At 48.6% G+C, this 17,976-nt stretch overlaps 1 protein-coding gene across 1 annotated transcript in view; it reads right to left on the bottom strand.

Annotated features, from left to right (window-relative positions):
* The window catches only part of KIRREL3 (kirre like nephrin family adhesion molecule 3), a 143,528-nt gene that overhangs the window by 100,194 nt on the left and 25,358 nt on the right, over window positions 1-17,976 (bottom strand). Inside the window, exon 3 of the mRNA XM_050911061.1 lies at window positions 79-228. Coding sequence (XP_050767018.1) covers window positions 79-228 — 150 coding nt within the window. The remainder of the gene's footprint in view (window positions 1-78; window positions 229-17,976) is intronic.

Raw genomic sequence — 17,976 nt, 5'->3', positions numbered from 1 at the left:
TATTGTGGCTGCACCTGCACTGTTGGGCAGGGAGAGCTCCCATTTTCCTTGTTTAGGTAAGGTAGTATCACGACTTACTCGAGAGATCCCGTCCGACTCCAAGGGCGAGCCCATCTTTAATCCACAGCACAATGCCATTGTACTCGGGGATGGCGCACAGCAGCGTCACGGGCTGCCCAGCGATCACCACCTGGTCCTGGGGCTGCTGCGTGAAGGAGGACGCTTGACCTGGAGAGGGGAACAAGAGAGAAAGAGGAGGCTGTCAGTTCTCAGGCCGTTTTCCACGCGATGCAGCAGCCCAAGAGGCTCCTGCCACAGCGCAAACCCGAGGCTGAATGCTGCAGCTCTTAATTACGGGATTACTTATTGCCCCCTCATGCGCTCAGACAAAAATTTGCGACATTTTTCCTCCCTGGGGAAAAAAAAATGATACAGCAAAGAGGTGCCAGGCATTTCCTCTAACTATTTTATTCCAAATCGTGGTGCTAATGTTTTAGCCATCACGACCAACAGACAGAAAAGCAGCAGGCTTTCAGGAAGCAGTAATATTTTGTATTACACCTAATACAAGAGGATGTTGGTCCTCTGCTTCCGAGTCTCGCTCCCACCTCATGTGCTCTCTGAAATCAGGATGCACAGTTAAGAACCTGCTACAAAACACTCAGGAAAACAACTGTCTGCTGCTGTTCTCTCTTCTCCCAGAGTGTAACCTACTGGTATTTGCTGGGAGCTTCACGCACGCCTGGGGATGAAAGGAAGCAACAGCCCTGGTTCAGCACTGCCTTTTGCCAAAGTTTCATCGTCAAACTCGCAAGCCATCCAACCCTAATGAGCCAAGCTCTTAAGCATGACACCTACCACCCCGGTTGACGCAGGTGGTGGTTCATCACCTCTCTCCTCACCCTTCCCCACCCTGAAGGCTGCAATAACAATTCAACGCCCTCGGGTCATCTCCTGCCATGGTGAGATGTCTCACACCTCAGGTGCGAGGTGAAACTTCCCATTTTCAACAGAAAGTACTCTGATGCAGTGTAACCTCTTTCACATCAGGGTTTGCTAAGCGCTGGCATTACCTTTTGTAATGTAATTTCTTTTCACTCTTTGAAATACATCATCCTTCTTTGGCTTTGCCATGATCGAGAAACATTCAAAGTGTTAATTCCTTCTGGTTTTTTCTTTCTAAAATGAGTGCTCTGGTTTTCAATCAGGCAAGGTGGGAATCTGGGGTGCCCATACAGCACATCCCCGTGGTTCAACAGAGATCGGGGCACATGGCAGGACAGTGCCAGCTCGCTCTCTTCTTACTTGTAAAGAAAATAGTAAAAGCAAGAAGAAACGCTGACAAAGCAGCCCTAAACCAAATATACCTCCTCTGGGATATCTTAGAGAGATGGCTCGTTGTGCTACGAGCTAGCACGTAGTGCCATGGTCTAATGCTGGAAGGTCCTACATGTGAAGGCATTTCAGGCTGATCTGCTGATATCTGGGCACCTTGTGAGCATGGTCCTTTGTGTCAGCTATTTGTAGAGGATCTGAATAGCGCTATCGCTTTGCCAGCACTTAAAAGTCTTGCTCTTATTCTGGATATAGGAGAGATCTGAAAAAGAGAGAAGCTGGGAGAAAGGCAGAACGACTGGATTGCGACTCGCTGTATTACCTGAGGGGTTTTAAAGATCAGGAGCCTTGCTGTGTGTGAATTATCGCCCCGCAACAGGCACAGAATTAAAAGCCCACACCCCTCAGCTGAATGTCAGTTCAATACACAGAATCGTACCGGGCTGAAGAAAAAGTTTCTCTTTAAAATCAATTTGTTAAACCAGGACTGTCTCGATGTGAACCACCCTAAATCAATTCAATCCTAACTTACATTAACTCAATTTAATCATTGACTGATGATTAATCCTAAACCATGGTTAAGTGTGACACAAGTTCTCGCAACTAAACTTGTTTCCAAATGAGTTGTTGGGCCTTGCCTACAGGGCAAAGCTACAAAGCTCAATCATTTTCTAACTTGTGCACTTAAACCAATGTATGCCTCCATGTGAACACTTGTATTTCAATTTAATTTATTGTAGCTTAACTTAAACTTGCTCTTAGCCAGCTAAAGATACACAGGGAAGAACAGAGCTATCCTTTCTAGATTTCTACTGGTTTACGTACATCAGGTTAAAAAGCCCCGCTGAAACCTTTGCAAATCTCCCTGCAGCGCCCAGGCGTCCCTCGAGCACCGTATTCCCGGGTATTTCAGAGCTCCTGCCTCGCCCAGCACCCACGTAACTTGCAAGGAAATCTGATTTTCATCACAGGTGCTCCAAAAGGCCACGGTGGTGGCTCTCGGTGTGGTGCTGCATGCACAACAGGACGGGTTTATTCCAGAGGAGATTCCAGCTTGCTCTGCTGGGAGAGACTCGCTGGAAGTTCTGGTGGCCTCCAATATCAACAGAAACCCTTGCTATGCTGAATTAAGATTTAGAGATTTGGTTTCAAAGGCAATATTAATCAGCTCTGTATTTTATTCGGACTCATAAAGGACAAGCACTACTAAGATACAAGGGGAAAGTGGGGATGAGAGAGAAAATTAGGAAAGGAAGCAGAAAAAAGAGAGCATGTTGCTTTGTTATTTTGTAGTTTGGGTTTTTTTAATATATCTATTTTTTCCACCCGCTAACTATGTTTTCACGGCTCACTGTAATCTTGACAAGTCTCAAGGCAAGCCGGGCAAGCGGGGACAGCGCTGGAACGCAGCAGTAACCCAAAAAGATTGTTTTATCGGCGAGAATTATCAGGTTGTCAGCTAGGAGGGGCGAGAGTCATAATGAGAAAGCAGAAGCACAAAGCGGTGTCCATGCCCTCTGAAAATGTCCATTAAGCAGAGGCTTCATTTGGTAATTGCTGTTGGAAATGAAGCCCTTTTTAGGGTTGGGTTTTTTTCTTTTTCTTTCTTTTTTTTTTGTTTCTTGACTTGTTTTAGAGAGCAGCTGATGGCTGTGGAAAATCAGGGCAGAAACATGGCATATGTCTCCTGTCTTTTCCTTCCCTCTGTTTGTTCGGTGTGAAAAATTGTCACTTGAAACCATTTTTTTTTGTCCGAGGCTCCATCTCAGCTACAAACAGCTCAGACTCAGTCACAGGAGAGGAGAGACGGCGGTAAGGACCTTAAGAGCATTACCTGGCCCAGTCCCTGCTCCGCGACAGGATCGTCTCTCCCTAAAATCACAGATAAAAAAGTACTGAAGGCAGAGCTCAACTAGCTTTCAAATCAGCTTAAAGTCTGATTACTGGGTTTAACTGGGTTTGGAAGATCAGAGGCCCGTCCACGCTACAGCTTTCAGCTGTCTTATGTCTTAACGTCAAAGGAACAAGTAATTTGCACAAAAGTTTTAAGGGAGATAAGATACTTGACAGAAAATAACTGAAAATGGGGAGATTGGGAGAGGGCGATTTACAAATGCAGGTCGAGCGGTTTCAGCTACAAGAAAATGGGCTGAAACACGTCAATTGGGTACTTTTCCCCTGAACGTTTACAACATTATTACAAAATGGTGCTTTGGTTTCAAAGCAGGGTGGTTTGACTCCAAGAACAAAACGAAACAAGCACTTCAACGATCACACAAGATGCTGTCGGTTAACCAGAAGTTTCCCATTCTCTCCCCTTCTGCTAAATAGGGTATTAGCCAAAAAAATCCGGTTTTAACTATAACCTGGCTTCCCAAATCCAAATCCTTGCAGAGATCGGAGTTCAGACCACTTGAGCCCAACCAAAAGTCCAGGCAAGGTACCCACATCAGCCATCTACCGTCTCCCTCTCACCTCCTATAGCACCTTCCTGCCGTACAAAGGGGACCCAGGTTCGGGTTTTGGGAAGCGCTCCTCTGCCCTGCGGCAGCAATCACAAACAGCAGGGAGATGCAGCAACGTGTACAAGTCCCGCTCCACCTCCAAAGGTAGTCCTCTTTTGCTTCCACACCCCGTTTTTCCTCTTTTCGGGCATAAAGACCCGCCATACTTTCAAAGAACGAACGAACCCAATCGACGCTTGGCTTCCTGCAAGCGTCGCTGGGAGCCGCTCGGCACCGACTCTGCCCCCCAAGAGCATCCACGCGAGCATCTTCTGCTGTCCATCCAGCAGAGAGGAGACGCACCAAGCAGAAGCAAATTTTAGGACTCTGAATTCGTTGTTGATTTAAAAAAAAAAAGGGTGGGCAAAAAAAAAGCAAAAAAAAGCAGCAACTGGGTATGCAAATGAGATGCTAACCATGCCTCTTGGCCACATTCCAGCACGACGGCAAAGTCCTATCTGCACTCTCAATCTGCCCTTCTGCCGAATGCAGGTTGTCAGCCGCAGGTCGACCTGCTATTGTAGATGGGGGCTTAGGTGTCAGAGAAGGTGCGAGAGGCTCTTGATCTCAGAGCCTCGTCTTCTCCCGGTTGCTGGCTTTGCTTCGCTCCCTGAGGAGCTATTTACACTGCCAGACGACTGCGTGACCTGTTTTCTGGCCCTGCGATCTCCTGTCTTCCTGGAGGAAGCCTCTCTAAAACAAAAGCGGGGGGCACTTCTCGCAGCTACTGAAATCCTAAATGGCAGGAACAAAAATGGGAGAATAAAGGACCCACCGTGAATGGCGAGCAGCCAATAATGCTAACCCTGCTTTCAAAAAATCACAGGCAGGATCCTTATGAAGTCACAAGCATGTCATAAAAGCTTAAGGAAAAAAAGAGGAAAAAAGAGAGAACCACTTTAGAACTCTTTATATTTCCTTAATGGATTTTGCACCTGTGGCTCCTGTTTTTCAGTGTTTCTCTGTAATGTTGCCTTGTTCTTTTAAACAAAGGCTGAGACTCTGCTACATTTGTGACTTCCAAGGGAAATCACGCCGCTAGCGCTGTAGCATTCCTTTTCAGAGAAGTCCCAACACCCACACATAGTGAGAAGGACCGAAAAAATCCCATTTTACAACCCAGAAAACAGAGGGAGGCACCTACACGACCACGTTGCCCAGGTCACGCAGGGCACCTGCAACGCAGCAGGACCTTGAAGCTCCTTCCATCGCCAAAGCCTGAATCAGCGACCGGCTTCCTAAGCTCTCTGAAGACTGAAATGTGTTTGCATAAGTTCTTGTCTGAATTATTTCAGCTTGCAGCCTCCTGTGTAAAAACCAGCCTGCCTGCAGACAACTTGCTGCAAGAAGAGAAGAGGCAACCGGGAACAGCAGATAGTTAAATTTTCATTACCCAAGAGAAGTGAGTATTGTAGTAAGAAGCAAGGGACTTACAGAGGGAACAATGACTCATTAGAAATGGAGACACTGTGGCTCCTTTTATGTAAGTGGAGCTTTGAATTTCCATTGTGTTCTGAAAAGAATTAGTCCTTTTTGTCGAGGAGAGGATAGAAGTGGCGAAGGAGGACTATGAAGCTCCTCGTAAAAATATTACTGTTCAGAAATGAAAGGCCCAGTGATTAAGAGCGGTGGGACGTTCTCCTTGTCCCTCAAGGCAGAGAGCTAATCCTTCCCTTGACTCGGAGCCGGCACGACGCGTGGTAGGAGGGTGATCAAGGGGCTGCTGCGTGATAACCTAAGCCTACGCATCATCCTAGAAGGGTCCCTCTCCAGACCAAGCAGATTGCACCACCAGGTGCCCTGATGTAAAGCCAGGGCATTTCAGCCCAGCTCAGGGTCGGTTTCTCATTACGTGACGCCTGGAGATGGAGCCATCTCTTGACCATGGAGAGGACTGGGAAAGGAGGGTAGGGATGGCTGCGTGCCACGCTTTCCCGACAGACGAGGGTTTGTCTCTGCACCACCCCACGCAGCTTCTGCTATCGATCCCGTGACAAATGGGCCGGTTCTCAGCGCTCATTCAAATGGGTCCTCTTCTCCGAGCCAAGGACAACGAGCTCCCTGCATAAGGCCCATCGCACTTGAAAACACACGCCCGCATTGATTTTTAGATGACTAGGAAAAGCAAGCAGACAAAAGCATTACATTATTTACAAAGCTCTCTGGAATTGTCAGTCACGGGGAAGCACAGTGCAAACAGGGAGAGCAGGGAAGAGCCGTGCGGGCAGCACAGCCGCTCATTACCCGCCTGCCCGCCTCCCCATTACCTCCCCAGTGAGAGATGCCACCCAGACCAGCCTTGAGGTCGCGTACAAGCTCTGGCTGAGCACAGCACCCGTGGAGCAGAAAGGAAGGGGACAGCCAAGTGTCCCCAGGGGCACAGCAAGGATTTCCCCAGACAGGAGCAGATGAATTGCACCAGCGATGCCTTCCACAGTAAGGAGACATGGAGCAGCATCCCCAAGGGAGGGTCACTCGTTGGTAACGACCAGAGCCATGTCGTGTACTTCCTTTCAGCTTCATGGAAGAAAAAAGAAAGGTAGCTTGAGTTCGTCCCTTGCATAAGCTTTCCATTATTTTATTTTGTTTCCTTGGGGGGGTGCGGAAATCTGTTTGAACAAAAATGTCAGTTTGGCCTTTTTTAGTTTGACTACGTAAGTCCGGCTCACGTGGCTTCGGTACGCTTGATGCTGCTGAATTATTCAATTTGAAAGGAAAAAAAGCACAACACCCTTCAGTCAAGGAATGAATCAGCTGTATAGAAAGGCAAGCAGCAGCCTGCTTCTCACTGACCAGCTAGCTGTGTGACCTGGCATCGGATGCATCCCCTCTCCTAGCGCGAAGCAGGGAGCTGAGCTCGTACCTTGCTCACCCAAACATCGAGGGAGATGGGACCCACTTTCCCCTTGAAGCATCCCAACAAGCGAAACCAAGCAAAGCCCCTACCAACTCCAGCCAGCTGCGCAGCTACGGAGGGGAAGAAGCGGGCTGCATCTAGGTGAAACCAAAGCCAAAAAGAACCTGGGTGCAGGGACCACCCCAAGAAATGCAGCGCCAACAGCCAGAGCCGAGTTTAAGCTTGGCCTCTGCATAACCCTTTGCCTCCCAGCCACGCACCAGCTCTGAGCAAGCCTGCGTAGCCTGCACGCACGCCTGAGCTCATGCCACAGTGATGTCAGATATTTTCCTAACGCTGCTTAGAGAAGAAACATCAGCATCCCACTGTGTCCACTAAGTAGCTTCAAATGGGAGACAGGGAAATTTTGAATAAGATATTAGACCTTTTAGAAATCTTTTTGTCTATTAGTCACACAGGCAAGAGATCTGAACTATCGAGTATTCCACTCGCTTTGATACCCACACGAAATCCCAGCACTGCTTTCAAAGTCACTGTGAGCAGTTTGATCAGCCATGCAGAAAGGGCTTAAATGTCATCGTCTGCTCTGTTATTAGCTACCAATTGGGAAAGGTGTAAGAGTATACTTACTGTGGGATATTTATTAGCAACCTCCTCCCAGCACCAGCTTCGAGAATTACCTCTTGTGAGATTAAATGCCTGTTCTCGGTAGCTGCACTGATAGAAAACAAACTAATGTACTGCATCAGGGAATCAAAAGTAAGCTGTCCCCAAAAAGCAGCGTTCGAGTGACCTTACTGACTGGATTGCACTGAACATTCAGAGTCCGAACAGGATGGCTCCTGGCCGTTCTGCTTTAACAACCTCCTGCGTACCTGCTGCCCAGATAAAGCCAGGCTCGTAGGAAGCAGCGTTATCTTCTATTAGACAAGCTGACAGAGCCGGGGGAAAAAAAAACAACAAAAAAAACCCCAGATGAGCTTTGGAGCACACAGGACTTTTCCTGGGTTGGAGATAGAAGCAGCAAACTGAATCAGGTGGCGTTTTGCCACAGGGGCCGGCACGTGAGGGTTTGCTCTTGCGCAGAGAGGCAGGCTTTGCAGGGGGGCAGCGGCAGAACTGAAGGGTCAGCAGGAGGCAAAGCTCGTTGCATTACTAAAGCTAATGGCAGACAGAAGAGGTGTGTGCGCTTCCCCGCACCCTGGGCGAGGGCCACAGCCTCGTCCCAAAGCCCGGGCTGCTGCAGTTACCCCGCGATCGGGGCCAAGGTGAGCTGTAAGCTCTGAGCCTCCTGCCAAGGGTGCTTGGGGTACAGGGGTGACGCCTGTTCTTGCTAGAAACAAGGGCAACAGCACCACAAGCTATTTCAAAGGCACTGGAAACCCTAGGCACGGCGCTGATCAGCATCCCTCGCTCGAGACAGGACATGCTTTGCTCTCATGAGCAGAGGGAAAGAGATTTCCTCACATTGATCCACCTGGAGGCCCCAGCTCCCACTGAAAATTGCCAATGACTCTAAGAAATATTTTGTTATCTGCGCTCCTGAGGAACCTGTCGCAGAATAATAAATTACCATTTGCTCCTCTGTCAAGGCGTAGCTGTCCTGGCACGGCTCCACGGCGGCCAGACTGTCGGGCTCGCAAGGGAGCTGAGAGAAGAAGAGGGGACGCTTCGGTAAGTCCAGCCAAGCCAGCTTTCTCCGTGGCAACTACAGATGCTTTTCCAATGCTAGCTATTTGTAGCTGACAAACAGCGCTCGCAAAGGGGCTGGCGGGTCCTCAGCTGTACGAGTCTTGCACAGACACTCCTGGGACCTAAAACCACCCTCTTTAATCCACAAAGGAGGAAAAGGAACTTTTCCTTCTAAAATAACAGCTGATGCTCAAACTAGTGGGCAGCAGTCTGCCCCCCACAAAGTCTCCTGGATAAAATCCTTAAGGATTTTATCCCTTGTGACCTTCTGAAATCTCCCCAGGTGATCCCCCCACAACCCTGGATTACATTCAATCTGGGTGCGTCCCCTTAGCCCACCCCTCGTTCCCAGCTCCGGGCTGCTCTTTTGAAATATAGTCCTACAAATCTCATCTCATCTTTGAGTTAGAGGGCACACAGGACACTCGTCTGTAGGAAAAATGAGAAGGATGAATAATCCATTTCACAAACGATTTGGAGATTTCAAAGTCTGGCTCTGCTCCCAGGAAGAGCAGCAACTGGAAGTTGTGCAGTCTACAGGGTGGAAAATTAGACCAAAGAGCTCGCCTTGGGTCACACCATGTTTCACTTCCATCCTCGTCTTTCAAAATCTGTTATCGCATGCTTTGAGGCACAGAGAGAAATCAAAATGAAGATTCATTTCAGAACAGAAAATGCAGATATTTAATACTAAAACTACTGAAAGATTCTGCTCCTTCTCAAAATAATTTTGAGTTTAAGTAGTCTCACTACAGGTTAGTGAGACATTATGCCCCCTGTATAGATTGGAGACTTCATGCAAAGGGCGGTTAAACAAGTCTCTCTACAGGACTTTGTTTCCAACTTTGCAGGCGCTTGAATTGCCACCACGCAAGATGCCCTCCAACAGATACCTTCCCCGAACGAGGAACGCCTCAGTTTGGTGCCAAACCACACGTATCGAGGTAGGAAAATGCAAGAACAAATCTTACTATTGCCCTGAAACGTTGAGAAGCCACTGTCTGCATGAAATATCGACTGTGTTGCTTCTGGGGGAGCTCCCGGCCAGATTAACTATGTGATATTACAGATACACCAAGACCTCGTCGAGGCTGAGGACTCGCTCCAGCTCCCTGCTGTTTAGCCAAGCCAAGAAGCAGGGTGAGATTGCTTCAGGTTGTGCTGCGTGAATTATCAAGTCTGAAGATGAAGTGGAACGAGAATTAGCAGGCTTCTGCTGTAATTATTGTTTGTTTGGATTTTTCCAAGCAGAAATGATTGTAAATATATGCACTTGCTTTTTTTTCTCTTTTTTTTACATGCAAGATTCATATTGAGAGTTAAAACAAATTATTCTGAAGAACAGCCTAAAGTTAAGTATATGCAATACACACACAAAAAAAAACAAACCCAAAACCCAAACGTGGCAGGGAAAAGACAGGAGGAGGTAAGAGATGCTAAGATAAACAGACAGGGAGCAGATCATCAGTTGAGCAGGAAACGTTTCACACATGTGCCCATCCTCGTTACCCGAGGAAGGTGCTTAAAAACTCATGTACTTTTCTATCTATACATGCAGGCCTAATAAAAGCTCCCCTCCCCTGAAAACCATTGCTGCTATGGTATCCATAGACGCAGGGAAATGCCTAGAAAGTGCATTTATCCATCGCTCAGCCACGATGGAGGAGGCCAGAGACCTGCACCATTGCCTACAACAACTGGCTCCTGCTTTTTGCCCGGATTTTACCCAATAAAGCCAAGAGCCATGAAAAATGAGAGGAAACATGAATTCAGTCAGTATTTATAGCCCTGCAACTGCTTTATCAGCCCACGTGCACCCTTGGGAGAAGCCACGGGGAAGTGGCTGTGCCTTACCGCTGCTAACAGACCCAGCGACTTCTCTGCTTTATTGCTGGAGGAGAAGGGACGGCGTCAGAAGGGGACTCAAATGTATTTAAACACAAGACTTTGCTGTTTGTTTTGTTCCTAGCTCCTTCGCAATGGTCCCCGCTGCAGAGTCAAGGGCTTGCTTGTGCAAAACCCCAGTCCAAGAGAAGATTAGCACATTCCAGCCTGCTGAGTTAATTAGCAGGTAATGAGAGATGCTCATCAATAAACCCAGCTGTTTCTGAACCCCCTCCTGGGTTGAGCCTCCATGCCTGCAGGACATAGGAAGCTTTCCATCCCGTGACAAGCAATACGTGGCTCACTTAGGAGATGATGTGCTCTCACCCCGGAGCAGACAAACCCCGGCCCTACACAGGGAGGCAAAGCTTTGCGAGAGTTCACACAACCAGCACAGCAACAAACCCCCTTTTCATTCAGGTTTTTGGGGGACAACTGGGGAAGATGCTTTTCCATCTGGTTTGCTGGTAGAGGATTCCTTGCCCAGAGTTAAGAGCAGGTAGTGTAAAGCTAGGAGTCAAAATGAAAGGAACTTTATTATTATAGTATTATACTCTTACAGTGGAAATCTCTCTCCAAGGATTGCCCCCTCTTGAAACCTTATGAGTCCACAGCTGGGGATAGAAACCCCCAGGGGAGGGGGGAGAAGAAGGGAAAAAAAAAAAAAAGCCTCTTGCAGCTTCAAGCACAGCAAGCCTCAAATGCAGGCCCCTTCTCTGGCTAAAATCCTGAGGAATGGGGATAGAAAAGTCCCCAAACTAGTTAACAGCTGCACATTTAGCCTGTGCCACCTCCATTTCTGACTTGAGGAAAAGCTTCCTGCCTTCAGTGAGGCAGGAACATAACCTGTTTAAGGCTTTAGAGAGACACATAACCATCATCATAATTTTTAAGAAGCAATGTGCAACACAGCGCCTTACGGACTCCTATAAATTACTCGGCACCCGGCTGCCAGCTCAGCCTAAGCTCGATATTGCCTGCAGTAATTATTTGGATCAAATGCAGTTTATCTGCTTCATATTTGTGTTTCTGTGCTCTCTGGTAACTTATAAATGTCATTGCAGTGTTTATTTGTTATAATGAAACTTAATGACGTTTGAAACCAATGGCTGTGGTTGTGGGCTGCAGGTTTGAAGTAATCTCTTCATCTCAGGAGCAGGAGGCCCAAAGATAACATTAAAATTACCCTATAGGAAAGGAAGATGTATGCAGACAGATATTCCGGCCTGTGTATTATTCATTGGAGGGATGACTAGCAATGAGCCACAGCGCCTAAGGCTACGGACTCAAAGCATTGTCACCCAGCGAAGGCAAATGTTCCTGTCCAAGGGGAACTAGTTGTCAAGCCATAAGCCCAAATGCATCTCAATCTGTTTTATTGAACCTTCTAAGGTATGCTGGGGCAGCTCGGTGCAAGATGCCTGTGTGAAACGGCTGGCAGGGAAGAAATGAGGTGGGGCTGCTGTAAAAAGCAGCAGAGCTGGGTAGGAGAGAGAGAAACCAGCTTTGTGAGGCTTCAAAAAACGGATGGGGAGCACAGAGCAGCAGCAGGGGGGCTTGGCAGCGGTGGTACCCCATCTCAGCCAGATGCCTGATGCGGAAGGCCACTCTCCTTCCACCCAAGGCCCAGCATAAACTTGCCTTGCCTTTCCTTCAGGCACCGCTCCTTGTCCTCCCTTCTTCTGAATAATTTCCTCCCTTGCTTTCTATTGCTGCGTGTATTTATAGACTCTAGTCGTGTCTCCCCTTGAGCCGCCTCCAGTCTCTCCTCTTACAACCTGCTCTCTAATCCCTGGGCCATTCCTGCCACCACAGTTAATGTTCTCCCCGGCTTTGCTCCACGCTCCCCGGGCTGCAGGGACCAGCGCCACGCAACACGCTCCGGTGCCAGTCACATCGCAGCCCACGTGGAGCTGCGCAATTACTGATGCCTTGTTACCTTGGGATCCGCTGAAGCAAAATGCCCGTGGCAACAGCCGGGAACATCTTTCCCTAAGCTCCCTCCTTGCTGTCGGGAGTGAGGAGGTACCCAGGACAGCCAGCACCAAAAGCAGCTTTAACCCCTGCAGCACAACCCAGCTTCAGCACCTCTGGTTTTTGAGTTGCTTCCCTTAACGTGGGCACCATGTAGCTGGGCTGATGCTTCCACACCTCCTGGCCATCAAAGGCTCAGTACACACTACTGCATTTCTCAGGAGTAAAGAAATAGCATCAGTAGCCCCTTCCCCACTGTGTCCCCCAGCGAGACTTTAAAGTCTCCAGGAAACTGGACCTCAGCTGTCAGTTCAGTGAAGTTTGGCTTTTTGTCTTCACCTGCTTCTCCTGCACAAGGTCACATAGGTCTGGAAACGCCCTGTGCCGCAGCCATCTGTCCTGAGCAGCACAGCTTCTTCCTTTCAGTCTGAACCTCAGCAAAGGCAGAGATATTCCTCCTGCATTGCCATGAACCTGTCTGCCTCCCAAGGCTGTTGTGCCAACCCCACTCCAAATCCCTAAACAACCCTGGGAACACCAATGTCTAGAGTTTCAGTCATTTCTTGTGACTTTAGGAAAAGATTGTTTCCACCAAAATACTCTGAGGAGCAGCAGACGGAATGCGTCTGTCACTTGGCCATCCCTGGGGCCACCGAGGCCCCAGCCCTGCCACGCGAGGCTCTCCAGGACAGTCGCCCTGGGGACGCGCAGCACAGGGAGGTAATTCCTAGAGAGGTCAAACACTACAAGCAAATGCCTGTCAATGCATTATTCACCGACCAACAGGAAAGGAAAAAAAAGCCTGGGTAACTTATTTGATTAACCTCATCTGACCATCTGGATTAAAACCAGAAGCTGTTATTGGCAGATGTGTTACCTGATGACAACTGACAAGAGAAATTAATCTTCATTACTTGCAATCCTCACGCGACCAGCCCCAGAGAACCTCCTGCAAGGATCTCACCATGAGAGCTCGTCCGAGACCCCATCTCCGAGCTCCCTATGAGCAGACAGGACCTCTGTGCGACAGCCTGCGTTTCCAGCTGGGAGCAGCACGGATTAACACACCTGCACACAGCTTCTCGCAGCACCCAGAGCCTCGGCAGAAGTCTCCCATCCACGAACCGACTGGATCTAACCTTGCTTAAAACCTCCGTGACATCGATTAATGAGAAGGAGAGGACCGCGCAGGGCCACCTGCAACGACCTTGCCTGCAAACCCTTGAAAAGGGAGTTAATTCTGGAATAATGCCGCGGCTCGGCGAGGAGGGGTGGCGGGCCCCGCCATCTCCCAAGCAGCTATTGAAACAAACAAGTTGACAAATGAGGCTGCCTCTTAATGAAGCCGAAGCCAAAGTCAATACTCGGCCCTTCTATCAGGGCACAGATCAAAGATGGTCTCAAGGGCAAACGACCTTGGCGGGGGTGGGATAGCTGTCACTCGGAGGAGGGAAAGGATGGCACGGAAATGAAAAGGAGCAGCCTTGGAAGCAGAGGGAGGCAAGGGCAACTTGCAGAAGAAGAAAGGAAAAAAGATTTAGAAGAGGAGAAAAGCAGAAGGCTGGGGGAAGCCTTTCTTCCAGGCCTGATGTGCTCTTTCAGCAATTAAATCTGGTTATTAAGATCCTGGTATTCTCTCCATCCTCTGCTATCACTGCTGCACATATAGAGCAACATCATTCTGACAAAACCACGTTTCAGGTATTTCCTCTGCAGAGGCTTTCCTTCTCCTCCCCACCCCAGCTAACAAAAGACTGAAATGGGGAAGGATCAAGGTTCCCCCATCTATTTTGAAGTATTTGGGGGCGTTAAAATTCCACCTTCAAGTTAGGTACACTTGGGGTGACTTTCTGCTGTAGCAAAGACAGGGGCAGAGAGGGAAACAGAGGCAGGAAGGGAAGGAAAGAAGGAAAACGCTCAGGTAGGAGCGGTACAATGGATAAAGAGATCTCTTCCACAAAAATAAATCGGCTCCCCCACTATCAACAGACGTTCATAGATAGAGCCATTTGTTCATGCAAGGGCCAGCTCTTGCCAGACAGCTTAGTCCTACGGCACCCTTGCTTCCATCGAGGTCCACTGCGGCCTCCGAGCCACCGCTCTAGGACTGCCCCTTCCCAAACAGAGCAGCCCTGCAGCAGGGAATGGCAGAGACAGGAGCTCTTCTGAGGACAGTGCAAACTAGGGCTCACCTGGGACAGCCCAAGTCTGACCCCAGCCTCACCGCTGGCTGGCTGCCGACAACCCCCCTTGCTGCTATTCCATAGCCCCGCTTCGGCTGGCTTCGGGTGCAGGTTCCCGGGGTAGGGATTGCTTCCCTCCCCTTTTGTACAGCACCTAGCACAACATGGACTTCACCCTCAGCTGAAGACTTCTGCTGCCGCGTGAGCCAAAGCCCTTGTACCTCCCTGCCACGCCATCTCCAGAAACCTCCACCAGCAACTCAGCTCTCCCTGCTTCGCTTTGAAAGCTCCTCGCCTGAATGCTGGTCTAAGTTGATGGCAACAAAGACCTGGCATACTTCTCTCCAGGTCAACCTAAATATTTCATTTAGCTTCTAAAGAAGTCAATTCCTTTCTCTCTTTCTTCCTTCCTTTATTTTAAATCTCGAAATGCATACTGTCTCTCATGAATATTGATGAGGATCATTAGTCACTGAACATTTCACTTCCCTTCTCTTTCCTCTGTCTATATAAAACCTTCATCTTTGTTAAAGGGGAAAAAAAAAATCCATCTCAAGTTATATCTCTGGATGTGTTTTAAGATTAGTCCCATTAATACATTTATAGATTGAGTAAATACCTACAGGAGCAAATACTGGGCATAAAAGGATATGTATATATAGGCCCTGAGACTGCTGCTGCACTGGAGGTCATTGTTAAGGTTTGTGGTTTAAGTTCATTGCTTTGTGAAGGACCACAGTAGCAGCCCTGAGAACTAAATAACCGTCGCGTTGGCTGCCTGGCCAAAGGGAATTTCACTCACGCTCCCCCTCACACACACTCCCTACCTATCCTTCAGGTTTTTGACCATGCCTGTTCCCTTCTGTCTTCATCAACCTCAACCTGAAGGCTGCTAATGGACTTCAGTTTTATTTAGTGAATACAGATGGCAGGGTTTGGCCAGATACAGCAAACAGCTCGGGAAGAACAAGAACAGGACTTGCAGCATTCAACTTGATACTTTACAACAATATTTCACTATTTCCTTAGATAAGAATGGATTTTTAGAAGGGTTTAAAAAAAAAAAAAAAAAGCCAGCCCAAACAAAGCAAGATACTTTGCTGGGTGTTTTGCCATATCTTTCAGTCAAACCCAACAAAGTCCTGCTTCACTGAGAAACGGGAACAGGTTCATGTCGTTGGCCTGAAACACACAATTTCTTCCGATTTGTCATTATAGCTGTGAAATACAGCTGTCTTGCACCGCTCCCGTAAGAAAGGAGCTTCATCTTACAGGTTGGTACCGCAGAGCAGAGATGATGTTATGTGACCTAATGACACACAGGGAAACCAGTGGGGAATGGAGCTTCAAAACTATTTATTTAAGCCTTTTCTTAGCATACCAAAGCCACAGGCTCTCCTGTGCCTGTAACACCAGAAGGGTTTCATCTTCACAACAATCTTACTCGGCTCCCACCCCACAGCCTGGCTTCAGTTGGAAGTACTCTAGCCACCGCAAGTTTCTGCTCACAATTGCACAGTAGATTTACTTCCGCTGGCTTGAGAGCCATTTTAATGGCAAGCCTGGCTGTTTATCAATACAGAACGTGTCTCTAAGGGTGGGATTTACAAGGCTGCAGCGGTTTTAATTGGTATTCTAACTTGGTACTGCTTCATTGCTCCAGTCCGTGAAGCTCCAACCCTGGCTATGCCTGCAGAAGGCATGCATGTGTGTCTGCCTCCAGGAAAGGAAGGTTAGAGATCCAGACCAGGCAGGAACGAACCCTGCAGCAGTGGGTAGGCCTGCAGTGCTTCGTAGAAAGCAGCACTGCATTGCAATGCCTGTGCCCCAGGACTCCCCCCTCAAAATGGCAGAAGAGATGCTCTTCCTTTCTCCAGCCTCGGGTGGGGATGTACTGTCACCCTCCTGCCCCCTTCCTGAATCAAGATCCGGATTGTTCTCTTGGAAGCAGTGACTTCCAGACACTTTGGGAAGCTGGAAGCTTCCACACAATCATGCCATCGTGTCCATGCCAGGAGGATTTATGGCATCATCAGAACCTGACTTAACGGCACAGCCAGACCTGCATGTCCAGGCTCGGGTCTGGTGGACACCACGTCAACAGTGGGACCTGTACTGCTAATGAAATGCTGCCTGTCAGCAACCTCTCTGGCAGGGTCCCCATGGACGTCGAGGGAGGAAAGCTAAATAAATAACAGACCCCCGGGCTGCAGCAACAGCTCTGCAGAGAGGGGAAAATCATCAACAGATACACACGCTCGAAGGTAAACTCTGAGGGCAGCCTGGAGGCAGCGCAGAGATGAGAAAGCCAGAGTCACCATCTTCAGAGAGAAGCCTTGCATCTCCTTTAATTCATGCTCCCCCGCCTCCTGATACACTTTAAAAATAAACCAGCCCAAACCCAACAGAGACAGCAACACCAAAAGATGGCCAGCCAGCCGGGGTAAGGTGAAGTATGTAACCTTATCTCTGCCCTTTTTCAGGTGCATTTTACAGGACAACTTTTTCCCAACAGCTTGCCGTGTTCCTCAGGTGCACATTCCACTTCATATGCCATTAAGGACCTAAAGGGGCGTGCAAGGGCAATGGAATTCAAGTAGCCAAGATATTCTAAATCCCACCCTAGATACTGATCCATGTTTATTAACGCCTAAGATTCCCGAAGTGTCTTTAGCAGGCCCTCCAGTCCCTGCAAAGGGACGGTACGCAGATTCCACGTGATCCCAGGTCTCCCATACACACCTGCAGACTGAACAGCAAGAGGAGCAGCTCCTGAATTATCTTATGCCAGTACTCAGGGAGCGAGGAATTACTGTATTCATTTAAGACCACGTAGCAATAGCTTTCCACAGGGGACTGCTACTCAAATCAATAGATAAAATTATACCCTTAGACCATTTACTGCTACAACACCACCGTTACCATAAAACTCGCAAGCTTTGCATCAGATTTATGACCAGCAGAGTTGCTCAGCCGCACTGCAACCGCTGTAGACAACCAGAGCATCAAAGACGAAACCCTGCTCCCCCTCTCCGAAGGAGCGGAGAGCAGCAGTAAGTTGGGGAGGGGTTTCCTATTCTGCCTGAACAGCACAGCACACGGGATCCTTCCCTCAGCAGCATCCTTGTAAATGTGCGTGACTTACCAGCGAGGGCTTGGCTCACAGCAGCGTATGCCTCTCCAGCAAGGTCCTGCATCTTACCCAGTTTTCCAGCTGACCCAGGCAAAGTCTCCCCTTGACACTGGACAAAACGACAGCTTGTATGCTGGGGTTTTTTTTTCAGGTTTCACTTACATCCCTGCCTTGTTTGGCTAACAGACACGCACAAAGCATCACAGAAATATCAATGAGAGCTCTGCTGATAACAATGCATCTTTAACAACTTCTCCGGAGCTTGCTCCATCCACTCGCCTCTTCCTCCTCAAACGCCTTTGTCAGATAAAGAACAAAAGGCTCAATGCAGCTTGTACAGGAGATGCCTCCCCTAATCAATTGTGATTGTGTCTTCGTCTTTGCGGGGAGACACGAGTGACAACGCTTGGGGTA

The sequence above is a fragment of the Gymnogyps californianus genome, chromosome 25 (assembly GCF_018139145.2).
Source record: "Gymnogyps californianus isolate 813 chromosome 25, ASM1813914v2, whole genome shotgun sequence".
NCBI lineage: Eukaryota > Metazoa > Chordata > Aves > Accipitriformes > Cathartidae > Gymnogyps > Gymnogyps californianus.
Note: the sequence above shows the minus strand (reverse complement) of the source record. Positions and strands in the feature narration are given on the sequence as shown.